We start from the raw sequence: 13876 nt of genomic DNA, 5'->3' as shown, positions 1-13876 counted from the left end.
CGGTTACATTTGCCAATGGCGCTTTTAAAAGGATTAGTTCACTTTTAAATGAACTTTTGGTGATAATTTACTCACCCCCATGTCATCCGAGATGTCCATGTCTTTCTTTCTGCAGTCGAAAAGAAATAAAAACAGTCCAGGGTTTTTCTCCATGTAATGGACTTCAATGGGCCCCAAACGGTTCAAGGTCCAAATGACAGTTTTAGTGCAGCTTTAAAGGGCTTTAAACGACACCAGACGATGAATAAAGGCCTGTACACACCGGGACGAATATCGCGCGCGCTTATCGCCAGCGTTTTTCGTGCCGTTTTTCGGCGCGTCTTGAGTGTTCACACCCAAGCGATTTTCACTGGCGCTGCGCCGAGTGAACGTGCACATTCAGTCGATGCGCTCCCGGTACACAAGATGGTGCTGCGGCACTTTAAGCCTCTGACACTCGCTTGTCACACAGAAGGAGAAGAGAGACAGTATTTACGTGCTTGCCAAAACCATAGACATATTATGTATATGGGCAAAACCATTCACACACTTTTTGCTAACTGGCAAGCAGCATTAGCAGTTCATTTTCTTCTTTGTCTACTTACTACTTCTTCGTTGTATCAATGTGTGCTCGGCAAGACCGTTTTGTGCTTGAGCGCCACCAAGTCGTGTTTTACTGTCACTTCAGCAGCTCCAGGCACGTGAACAAAAGCGCCGATCTCATTGGTCGGACAGTTTTTTACGCGCCGCGTCAAAATAAAAAACGAACCCGATGCGTTTTTTTTAAAAATGACGCTTTTACGCCTGCCGTTTTGCGCGTCGGTGTGAACACTCACATTGGCGCCCATTGTTTAGTCCCGAGGCGTTAAACGTCGGCGATAAACGCGTGCGAAAATCGTCCCGGTGTGAACAGGCCTTAAGGGTCTTATCTAGCCAAACGATCAGTTTCTAAGAGAAACCGAGCAGTATTTATGCTATTATTTTACCTCTTATGAGACGAACGTGATCGTCTCTGAGCTCTGCCATAACTTCCACTAAGTGAGGTCAAAAACAAGCATGATCATAGACAGTGTTGGGGGTAACGCATTACAAGTACGTAATAATATTACTTTTTCCAAGTAACTAGTAAAGTAACGCATTACTTTTCAAATTTACAACAAAATATCTGAGTTACTTGTTCAAAAAAGTAACGCAAGTTACTTTTTCACTTTAATTTGACTGACAGCTCTCCTGCCCCCATGTTGAGAAAAATAAGTGCAGAGGCGTGTGTGTGAACATGAGGGTTATTGTAGTTCTAGACTAAATGTGAGCATTTATTTATCTCACTTGCACAATAAAGATTCTGTACTCCTCAAAAATGAATAAAATCAGTCAAATGCAAAATCAGAGTAGTATGCAAACCTTCAATAATTAAATGTTAAATAAAACAACTAGTTTTATGCATAATCTACCTTTTTATATTTAATTTACCAATGTCTTGCTGCTGACCTTTGATGATGAAAATGACTAGATTTTTTGTTTTTATTGGTAAAACTTATTTCTCCTGCGTCCTATTCTACCATTATCCAGAATGGCAGCACAGCAGAGCTGCGCCCTCTACTGTTAATGCGTGAATTTGCATTTTTACCTCAGCCTGGGGCTTATTATTCCTATTTTGGTATGAAGAGGTCTTTACCGTTGCACAAAAATATAACTTTTTTGTTATAAACAAAAACAAACCCAGCCCAGGTGAGAAAAAGTAACGCAAAACTAATGTAACGCATTACTTTTCTTAAAAAGTAACTAAGTAACTCAATTAGTTACTTTTTAAGGGAGTAACGCAATATTGTAATGCATTACTTTTCAAAGTAACTTTCCCCAACACTGATCATAGATATATCGATAGTAGATGCCTCATTCTAATGATCCGTGCAGTCGCTAATGAGGCATCAACGTATACATCAATGACCACGATCTAATTTGACCTTACTTTCCGGAAGTTATGGCGGAGCTCAGAGACGATCGCGTTCGTCTGTTAAGAGGTAAAATAATAGCATAAATACAGCTCGGTTTCTCGCAGAAACTGATCGTTTGGCTAGATAAGACCCTTATTCATCGTCTGTTATCGTTTAAAGCCCTTTAAAGCTGCACTAAAACTGTCATTTGGGCCTTGAACCGTTTGGAGCCCATTGAAGTCCATTATATGGAGGAAACCCCTGGACTGTTTTCATCCAAAACCTTAATTTCTTTTCGACTGCAGAAAGAAAGACATGGACATCTTGGATGACATGGGGGTGAGTAAATTATCAGCAAAAGTTTATTTAAAAGTGAACTAATCCTATAAAGCCAGGAAATTGAAAACTCAAAGTATTTATGTGGCGTGTCAGGCACAGTCTGTCCCGAAAGGGGTGGGAGTCTCCTTTGCAGTAATTGTCTTTATCAGGGAGCGTGAACGGGAGCAAGCTGCCTTTATTTAAATCAAAATGCAGGAACTGTCCGAAAAATAGAACTCTTTATTAATCTAAGTATAAAGTCTATCTACATAGAAGTATAAATATATATATATTTAAGAGTATATATTGATATTGTCAAGCATTCCAGCATTTTCAACTATAACATTCGAAGAATGTTTTTCATAAAGCGTTTGTTTTTTTTTATTCGTGAGCTCACACGGTGTCTTTATGTATGATTGTTTCCGGGTCACAGTCTTGTTTACATGTTTGGAAGGACAAAAAATAAATAGATTAAATTAAGTGCTTTTTATTTATTCCAACATCTTCGAACAATACATTGTTGTTTCGTTTATCTCGAGTTAGTTTGCACATTTAGAGCACTTGAGATGTGACTTTAGTAGTGTTGTAGTACTCGAGACCGGTCTTAAGACCATTTTTTGACGGTCTTGGTCTTGTCTTGGTCTCGACCACATTTGTACTTGGTCTCAGACTAAGTGAGATTTTCTTTCAAGACCGGTCTTAAGACCATTTTTTGACGGTCTTGGTCTTGTCTTGGTCTCGACCACATTTGTACTTGGTCTCAGACTAAGTGAGATTTTCTTTCAAGACCGGTCTTAAGACCATTTTTTGACGGTCTTGGTCTTGGTCTTGGTCTTGTTTCGGCCTCGACCACATTTGTACTTGGTCTCAGACTAAGTGAGATTTAGTTTCAAGACCGGTCTTAAGACCATTTTTTGACGGTCTTGTCTTGGCCTCGACCACATTTGCACTCGGTCTTGTTTTGGTCTCAGAATAAGTGAGATTTAGTTTCAAGACCGGTCTTAAGACCATTTTTTGACGGTCTTGTCTTGGCCTCGACCACATTTGCACTCGGTCTTGTTTTGGTCTCAGAATAAGTGAGATTTAGTTTCAAGACCGGTCTTAAGACCATTTTTTGATGGTCTTGGTCTTGTCTTGGTCTCGACCACATTTGTACTTGGTCTCAGACTAAGTGAGATTTTCTTTCAAGACCGGTCTTAAGACAATTTTTTGACGGTCTTGGTCTTGTTTCGGCCTCGACCACATTTGTACTTGGTCTCAGACTAAGTGAGATTTAGTTTCAAGACCGGTCTTAAGACCATTTTTTGATGGTCTTGGTCTTGTCTTGGTCTCGACCACATTTGTACTTGGTCTCAGACTAAGTGAGATTTTCTTTCAAGACCGTTCTTAAGACCATTTTTTGACGGTCTTGGTCTTGGTCTCGACCACATTTGTACTCAGTCTTGTCCCGGTCTCAGGCTAAGTGGACTCTGTATTTTGTTTCAAGACCAGTCAAAACCACAACTGCTGGGATATCACTAAATTGCAAGTGCATTGCCTGATTTATTTATTAACATCATTAATGTGATTGGATGTAAAACTGACTGCTTCAGATGCAATCAATAACTTTATTTATTGTGCCGGTTCAGAAATTAATGAGGGATTGTGTCAAAAATGTCACCAAAAATGAATACAAATACTCAAAAAATTCAAGATATTGTTGCAAGAAGTTCTTGTATGAGATCTGGATTTATAACGTGATATAATTAACCAATATCGCAAGGGCAAGAGAGCTGTTTTCACAAATTTGAGCATGGCCGCAAACATGATATCGCTTTAACAAACATTCAATATATTTATATTATTCTCAACATTATTTATGCATTTGTAACCAATTCAGATGCATCTTCTGTATCAACTCTGTAGCACAAAGATGAATTATTATAAGTCATTTACTATAGGTTATAAGTCATTTCTCAGGTGGTAATTTGGATCTCTATTAATTTAAGGAGTGCTGGTCTGGTCTTGGTCTCGGATTAGGTGGTCTTGACTACATCACTACTCTTTAGTGACCAGCAGGTGGCAGTAAAGATCTGTGAGTGGCTGAAAGATGTCCATTAAATAAGTGTCCATTAATATCACATTCTGGAATAGAGAATTATGTATTAGTAGTGTATGTTAATGTACCTGTCAAACATTTGAAGTAAAGTGCATTTTGTAATTCTTAAAACACGCAAGACTTCAGATTCAGTGAATTACAGCCTGAATCAAAGAAGCTGTGGTGTTTTATTGAACACAGTTTGCACTGTCTCTGTGCTGCTGCTGCTGCTGCTTCTGCTTGTGTAGTAAACCTCTTTTGTGGTGTTGCAAAGGTGGTTGGACTGCTGGCGTTGGTCGAGCATGTGCTAAGAGAATCAATAATTCAAACGCAAAGTCTAATTTCCCTGCTTAGCCTGTCATATGAGATGAGTATCTGCCTCCCTCGGCCAGTAGAAAGCACTCCCGATGGAGGCTGCTACACTTTATCCAACCACAAACATTTACTACATGCTTTACTGATTGATTTCTCTGCTTTGAAAATATTGGATGAGGACTAAAATATATTGATTTCACTTTCTTCGTTCACACCTTTATCTCACAGGTTTTTATTCAATCCTTGCGGGTTTTCCTTCGGGTCTTTTTTTAAAGCGTTATTTATCTTTTCATAACAGTGAAACCGTCGATAACAGTGAACAAAGTGTGGTAATGTTACATGTGTTCATAAAAATATGAAAAGTCCTAGTACATGAGAAATACATCTATGAGAACCTACGTAAAAAATAGAACTGAAATCAGACAGAAACTGATTTATAATTGAGAAAAGTGTGTGTGTGTGTGTGTGTGTGTGTGTGTGTGTGTGTGTGTGTGTGTGTGTGTGTGTGTGTGTGTGTGTGTGTGTGTGTGTGTGTGTGTGTGTGTGTGTGTGTGTGTGTGTGTGTGTGTGTGTGTGTGTGTGTACACTACCAGTCAAAAGTTTGGAATCATTAAGATTTCTTAATGTTTTGAAAGAAGTCTCTTCTGCTCACCAAGGCTGCATTTATTTGATCAAAAATACAGTAAAAACTGTAATAATGTGAAATATTTTTACAATTTAATATACTTGTTTTCTATTTGAATATATTGTAAAATGTAATTTATTCCTGTGATTAAAGCTGCATTTTCAGCATCATTACTCCAGTCTTCAGTGTCACATGATCCTTCAGAAATCATTCTCATATGATGATTTGATGCTCAAGAAACATTTATGATTATTATCAGTGTTGAAAACATTATTAGATGAATATAAACAACATTTATATTTTATATTATAGTAATAACATATTAATATTTGCAACATTATAAATGTCTTCACTGTCACTTGATCATTTTAATGCATCCTTGCTGAATAAATGTATTAATTTCTTTAAGTTCTTTCCTAAATAATAATTCTTACCGACCCAATGTCTAATGTTACAAAAGCTTTCTATTTCAGTTAAATATTGTTTTTTTTTTACTTTATATCCATCAAAGAATCCTGAAAAAACAACAGTTTTCAACATTGATAATAATAAATGTTTCTTGAGCAATAAATCATCATATTAGAATGATTTCTGAAGGATCATGTGACACTGAAGACTGGACTAATGATGATAAATTCAGCTTTGATCACAGGAATAAATTACACTTTACTATATATTCACATAGAAAACTGTTTTTTTACATTTTAATAATATTTCACAATATTACTGATTTTTTTTGTATTTTTAATAACATAAATGCAGCCTTGGTGAGCAGAAGAAACTTCTTTAAAAACATTAACAAATCTGACTGTTCTCAAACTTTTGACCGGTAGTGTACACACACACACACACACACACACACACACACACACACATACAGTATACAATGATGTAAATAGCCTATTTTGTATATATTTTTTCTTTATTGTTATTTATGTTATAACATTTTTTATATATATTTATTAGTGCTGGGCAATTGATTAATCACATCCAAAATAAAAGTTTGTGTTCACATGTGTGTGTGTGTGTGTGTGTGTGTGCTGTGTCTAATTATTATGTATATATAAATACACACATGCATGTATATATATATATATATATTAAATATTTGCATGTGTATATACTGTATATATATTTATATAATTTCTTTTTTTTTCTATATACATGCATGTGTGTGTTTTTATATATACATAATAATTATACACAGTACACACACACATGTGAACACAAACTTTTATTTTGGATGTGATTAATCGATTACCCAGCACTTATGTGTGTGTGTGTGTGTGTGTCTGTGTGTGTGTGTGTGTGTGTGTGTGTGTGTGTGTGTGTGTGTGTGTGTGTGTGTGTGTGTGTGTCTGTTTATCTGTGTCATGTGTGTGTCTGTTTATCTGTGTCATGTGTGTGTCTGTGTGTGTGTCTGCGTGTGTGTGTGTCTGTGTGTGTGTGTGTGTGTGTGTGTGTCTTTGTGTGTGTGTCTGCGTGTCTGTGTGTGTGTGTGTGTGTGTGTCTGTGTGTGCGTGTGTCTGTGTGTGTGTGTCTGTTTGTGTGTCTGTATGTGTGTCTGCGTGTCTGTGTGTGTCTTTCTGTGTGTGTGTGTGTGTGTGTGTGTGTGTGTGTGTGTGTGTGTGTGTCTGTGTGTGTGTGTGTGTGTGTGTGTGTGTGTGTGTCTGTCTGTGTGCGTGTCTGCATGTCTGTGTGTGTGTGTGTGTGTGTGTGTGTCTATCTGTGTGTGTGTGTGTGTGTGTGTGTGTGTGTGTGTGTGTGTGTGTGTGTGTGTGTGTGTGTGTGTGTGTGTGTGTGTCTGTCTGTGTGCGTGTCTGCATGTCTGTGTGTGTGTGTGTGTGTGTGTGTGTGTGTGTCTGTCTGTGTGCGTGTCTGCATGTCTGTGTGTGTGTGTGTGTGTGTGTGTGTGTGTGTGTGTGTGTGTGTGTGTGTGTGTATCTGCTGCTGCTGGTGTGACGTCAGGATCTGCTCTGTTTGCTGGTCTGGGAGTCGTGAGATGATTGTGGCTCTGAGTGTGTTCTGCTAACAGCTCTGACCTTTGACCTGACGTTGCTCTGAATTGGTCAGTTTTGCCTTGGGAATGGCCACCAGGACATGTTTTCGATGTGTTGTGTAACTAGTGTGTGCATCTTTTTTATAGCCGTTTATAGAGTAAAAATGACTGTGTTATATTCCTCTAAGCATGTGTTTATCTCATCGGCCCGGCTCCTCCTGTTCTCTGAGCTTTGTCTGGACGCAGTGGGCCTGAGGTGCTCGAGTGCATTTAAGATATCAGCTCTGACTGCAAAAGCACATGATGGTGTGCGAGTGGCCCAGGGTGTAATCGCAGAACTGAGCTCATCTGCCCCTAATAATCCAGCAGTCCGACCGCATCCACCTCAGCCCTGTTGCCATGGCGACGTGCCATCCTGAAGAACCTGGAGTGAGGAGGCATTCACCCACTCCTGTCCTGATGCATCATCATTCCCACAGATCCACAGGAGCCGCAGCAGAGCCGCCACTGGCCCTCAGTCTTTAAAGCTACACTGTGTAACTTCTTTAGTTTATTCTTAGCTAAAAACACTTAGTTCTTTCAAAAATATATGTGCTCATTAATGTATATTTACTTCTGTCAAGTAATAAAGTATTCTCGTAAGTTTATAATTTGCCATTGAAAATACATACGGGTGAGGGTTCGAATGCGGGTCGCCATGTTGCCCCTCCATCTTGAAAGTACATCAGCCAAAGAGGGACATACCCGTAAATTCAAGCTTTGCCTTTGGCGTTTTAACACTCGATGGCACCGTGTCGAATGTGGACGAGGTCGAACTGGAAGCCATGTTAATCTTGAACTAAATCTCCACCGTAGGAGTTAAAACGAAATCGGAATTGAGAGGAACAGAAACTAATATTCACTGGATGGTCATATACCTTTTCACCGCTAGATGGGGGAAAATATCACACAGTGTAGCTTTAGAGAGTCTGTGTGGACCTGATGCTGTGACTGCAGTCATTCATTAACCTCACCATCTGCAGATGATTTACTGACCTGTCAAACATTAATGCTTTCAGGAGGACTTGTGAAAGGAGGAAAACTGTAAGAAAAGTAATAAAGTGTTACATATATTCATTTTAAAAACGTTTGTCTGTCTATCCATCAATCTATCGTTCGTTCTCTGTCTATATATCTATCGCTCGTTTTATATCTCTATCCGTCCATCTGTCTATCTATCTATCTATCTATCTATCTATCTATCTATCTATCTATCTATCTATCTATCTATCTATCATTGGTTTTCTCTCTATCTATCTATCTATCTATCTATCTATCTATCTATCTATCTATCTATCTATCTATCTATCTATCTATCTATCCGTCCATCTGTCTATCTATCTATCATCTATCTATCTATCTATCTATCTATCTATCTATCTATCTATCTATCGCTCGTTTTATATCTATCTATCTGTCCGTCTGTCTATCTATCAATCGTTCGTTCATTCATTTTCTGTCTATCTATCTATCGCTCGTTTTATATCTATCCAACCGTCTATCATCTATCTATCTATCCATTTGTTTATCCATCTATCTATCCGTCTGTCCATCCATCCATCCATCCATCTATCTATCTATTGCTTGTTTTATATCTATCTATCGTTCGTCTGTCTGTCTATCTATCTATCTATCTATCTATCTATCTATCTATCTATCTATCTATCTATCTATCATTGGTTTTCTCTCTATCTATCTATCTATCTATCTATCTATCTATCTATCTATCTATCTATCTATCTATCTATCTATCCGTCCATCTGTCTATCTATCTATCTATCTATCTATCTATCTATCTATCATTCGTTTTCTGTCTATCTATCTATTGCTCATTTGATATCTGTATCCGTCCATCTATCTATCTATCTATCTATCTATCTATCTATCTATCTATCTATCTATCTATCTATCTATCTATCTATCTATCTATCTATCTGTCTGTCTGTCTGTCTGTCTGTCTGTCATTTGTTTTCTGTCTATCTATCTATCTATCTATCTATCTGTCTGTCTGTCTGTCTGTCTGTCTGTCTGTCTGTCTGTCTGTCTGTCTATCTATCTATCTATCGTTCGTCGGTCTGTCTATCTATCTATCTATCTATCTATCTATCTATCTATCTATCTATCTATCTGTCTGTCTGTCTGTCTGTCTGTCTGTCTGTCTGTCTGTCTGTCTGTCTGTCTGTCATTTGTTTTCTGTCTATCTATCTATCGCTCATTTGATATCTATCTATCTATCTATCTATCTATCTATCTATCTATCTATCTATCTATCTATCGTTCGTTCTCTGTCTATCTATCTATCTATCTAACTATCTATCTATCTATCTATCTATCTATCGTTCGTCGGTCTGTCTATCTATCTATCCATTTGTCTGTCTATCCATCTATCTATCGTTCGTTCTCTGTCTATCTATCTATCGCTCATTTTCTATCTATCTATCTATCTATCTATCTATCTATCTATCTATCTATCTATCTATCTATCTATCTATCTATCTATCTATCTATCTATCTGTCTGTCTGTCTGTCTGTCTGTCTGTCTGTCTGTCTGTCTGTCTGTCTGTCTGTCTATCTATCTATCTATCGTTCGTCGGTCTGTCTATCTATCTATCTATCTATCTATCTATCTATCTATCTATCTATCTGTCTGTCTGTCTGTCTGTCTGTCTGTCTGTCTGTCTGTCTGTCTGTCTGTCTGTCTGTCTGTCTGTCTGTCTGTCTGTCTGTCTATCTATCTATCTATCTATCTATCGTTCGTCGGTCTGTCTATCTATCTATCTATCTATCTATCTGTCTGTCTGTCTGTCTGTCTGTCTGTCTGTCTGTCTGTCTGTCTGTCTGTCTGTCTGTCTGTCTGTCTGTCTGTCTGTCTGTCTATCTATCTATCTATCTATCTATCTATCTATCTATCTATCTATCTATCTATCTATCTATCTATCCATCTATCTATTTTTAATCATCATACTGGGATCGTCAATATTTCCTGCTGTTTTATGCAGAGTTCACCTGTACCCGAAGTGATGACGTGTCAGTGCACGCAGGGGGGCGTTCCGCGCGAGCGCAGGTGCATCTGATCTGAGCCGCCGCTAGTGTTCGCCGCTCGCCAGAGTCTGAGCAGAGAAACTCTCGCGCTGCCCGGAGAACAACCGGACACTTGTTCAGTCTCACACACCACCGAATCCCGAGGAGTCAAAGATGATCTCCAGCTAGGATGTAGCGTCGGTCTTCCCACGGGTGAACATCGCTGGTTTTGAGGAGAACACAGTTTTAGGACACTTGAAAGAGCCCCAGTGTCAGATTAGTTTGGTTGATAAACTGTTATCTACTCCACGCGCACTGTTAATACGGACGGGCGCGCGCAGAGCGGACACTCTTCACATGCTGAGCCATGGAGACGCAAACCGCAGCAAAACTTCACACCTGCCTGTCAATATTCACATTTCTGTGCTGTATTTCAGGTAGGCTGCTTCTAAACCACTATATGAACTGTTTCTGTCTGCTTTGGGTACGTAAATACTTTACAGTTCGGTTTCATTCAGGCTGTTCCAAAGTCCAAAGATTAAAAACGAAACAAGTCATCTGTACTGTACGACTATTATAGGCTACTGTACATATTTACATTGTTATAACATGTTTCATGTACTGTATAATAGCCGATTTCTTGCTTATGTTGGCTGTTTTCAGTCAAAAATGTAAAACTGTAAACCATAGACTCGCCCACATAAAAAAATACTATAGTATATTATAGTAAAATTACAGTAAATTTACTCTAGTAAATAGTATAGTGTTTTTGAACCATACTATAGTAAAGATACTACAGTATATTTTAGTTTATTATAGTATTTACTACAATTTGTTAATTTACTGTAGTGTACGGTTCAAAAACACTATAGTATTTACTAGAGTCATTTTACTATATAGTATTTTTTCATGTGGGCAGTTTCGCAAGTTATTAAAGGCAGCTGCTAGTTTAACTACATATTAAAACTATGTTTATGTATATTATATTTTATTTATTTTTACATGTGTGTGTGTGTGTGCATTGTAAAATTCATATAACGTGTAATTAATATAGGCCTGATTATTTTACATTTTCTAATTTTGCTTAGTCTTTTTCCTCCCACTTGTGACCTAAATGAACGTAACCCATAATATTACTACCTGGTGTCCGGCATTAGTGAAGGTAAACCCTTGAGTCACATGCCCTTATAAAACACTGTTATCTAAACATTTCCATGAGTAGACTGGGTGTGGTCATCTGCTAGTCATTTGACAAGCTGCTTTTCTGGGCAATAATGCCATTTTCCTTGAATGATTCTATGTGTGAAGTTCCAACAATTGACATTGTTTGGATCTGAGTGCGGTAGTAATACTGTAGCTGTTGTAAGTAACAGGATCTGACTTATGGGAGTACTGAGATTACTAATCATTGTTTTCTCATGGAAACATGCACACACATTTTGCAGGTGCGTCCTCCAATTGCAGCGCCTGGGAAGGAGGGAAGTGAGTGAAAATGAAATAGATTTATATAGCATGGAATTTCCTGGAGTAGATTGGGTACAGAAAATGGACAGAACGTGATCAGTGTTGATGGAGGCAAGGCGAGTGAGAAATCCGGAGCTCCAGGACTCACGTTTGTAGTGCAAACCAAGGATTTACTAATCCCGCTGGAATGAAATAGTGCAGAAAAATTCCATCGCAGGTTTCTGTGTTAAGCCCAGGTGGCAGGGATAAAATTAGTTCAGAAGAACATCATAAGTTACAGTAATCCGGCATTGCTGTGGAGTCAAAGCTTGGCTTCTGGTGAAAGCCCTTGTTGGCCTTTTGGCGACACTGGTAAGAACAAAGTAGTTTCAAGGGTAAATCAAAGGTTTACTAGTTTGTCCTGTATTTATATTTAGATTTATAAGAAACAAAACAACAACTGCAACAGATAAAACTGCTGCTCTAGAATCCAACTGAATACTTCATGTTGATTTAAAGTGTCCCAAAACGTATTTAAAGGCACAATATGTAAGATTTTTGGATCCGAAAACCATCAGAACGATGTTATGTATTTTAATGACTTGTGTACTTGTCTTGCATTATCCCAAATGTTTCCAAGAATGCTTAAATCCAGAGAAAAAAGCAATTTTAAACAGGGCTGTGTACGGAACCATGGAAACACCAAAGACACTCATATATTTCGTGTTTGGTCACACTTTATATTAGTTGGCCTATGTACTACTGTGTACTTACATTAAAATATAATTACAATGTACTTATTGTGTTCATAGTGTATTGCTAAACACTGCAATTGAGGTGGGATACGGGTAAAGTTAGGGACAGGTGTGGTGGTGTGGGTAAGTTTAAGGGTAAAGTTAGGGACAGGTGTGGTGGTGTGGGTAAGTTTAATGGTAAAGTTAGGGACAGGTGTGGTGGTGTGGGTAAGTTTAATGGTAAAGTTAGGGACAGGTGTGGTGGTGTGGGTAAGTTTAAGGGTAGAGTTAGGGACATGTGTGGTGGTGTGGGTAAGTTTAATGGTAAAGTTAGGGACAGGTGTGGTGGTGTGGGGAAGTTTAAGGGTAGGGTTAGGGACAGGTGTGGTGGTGTGGGTAAGTTTAAGGGTAAAGTTAGGGACAGGTGTGGTGGTATGGGTAAGTTTAAGGGTAGAGTTAGGGACAGGTGTGGTGGTATGGGTAAGTTTAAGGGTAGGGTTAGGGACAGGTGTGGTGGTGTGGGTAAGTTTAAGGGTAAAGTTAGGGACAGGTGTGGTGGTATGGGTAAGTTTAAGGGTGAAGTTAGGGACAGGTGTGGTGGTATGGGTAAGTTTGAGGGTAAAGTTAGGGACAGGTGTGGTGGTATGGGTAAGTTTAAGGGTAAAGTTAGGGACAGGTGTGGTGGTATGGGTAAGTTTAAGGGTAGGGTTAGAGACAGGTGTGGTGGTATGGGTAAGTTTAAGTGTAGGGTTAGGGACAGGTGTGGTAGTATGTGTAAGCTTAAGGGTAGGGTTAGGGACAGGTGTGGTGGTATGGGTAAGTTTAAGGGTAGGGTTAGGGACAGGTGTGGTGGTATGGGTAAGTTTAGGGGTAAAGTTATGGACAGGTGTGGTGGTCTGGGTAAGTTTAAGGGTAAAGTTAGGGACAGGTGTGGTGGTATGGGTAAGTTTAAGGGTAAAGTTAGGGACAGGTGTGGTGGTATGGGTAAGTTTAAGGGTAGGGTTAGGGACAGGTGTGGTGGTATGGGTAAGTTTAAGGGTAAAGTTAGGGACAGGTGTGGTGGTATGGGTAAGTTTAAGGGTAGGGTTAGGGACAGGTGTGGTGGTGTGGGTAAGTTTAAGGGTAGGGTTAGGGACAGGTGTGGTGGTGTGGGTAAGTTTAAGGGTAGGGTTAGGGACAGGTGTGGTGGTATGGGTAAGTTTAATGGTAAAGTTAGGGACAGGTGTGGTGGTGTGGGTAAGTTTAAGGGTAAAGTTAGGGACAGGTGTGGTGGTGTGGGTAAGTTTAAGGGTAGGGTTAGGGACAGGTGTGGTGGTATGGGTAAGTTTAATGGTAAAGTTAGGGACAGGTGTGGTGGTGTGGGTAAGTTTAAGGGTAAAGTTAGGGACTGGT

At 39.0% G+C, this 13876-nt stretch overlaps 1 protein-coding gene across 1 annotated transcript in view; it reads left to right on the top strand.

Moving 5' to 3' along the window:
- The first annotated feature begins 10388 nt into the window (after positions 1-10388).
- The window catches only part of esama (endothelial cell adhesion molecule a), a 77287-nt gene continuing 73799 nt past the window's right edge, over positions 10389-13876 (top strand). The window contains exon 1 of the mRNA XM_079804583.1: positions 10389-10744. Within this exon, the coding sequence (XP_079660709.1) occupies positions 10675-10744 (70 nt within the window). The 5' untranslated portion in view covers positions 10389-10674. The remainder of the gene's footprint in view (positions 10745-13876) is intronic.

Source organism: Gobio gobio, assembly GCF_949357685.1.
Source record: "Gobio gobio genome assembly, chromosome: 22".
Taxonomy (NCBI): domain Eukaryota; kingdom Metazoa; phylum Chordata; class Actinopteri; order Cypriniformes; family Gobionidae; genus Gobio; species Gobio gobio.
The sequence above is the reverse complement of the archived record's forward strand: the minus strand, read 5'-3'. Positions and strand labels throughout refer to the sequence as shown.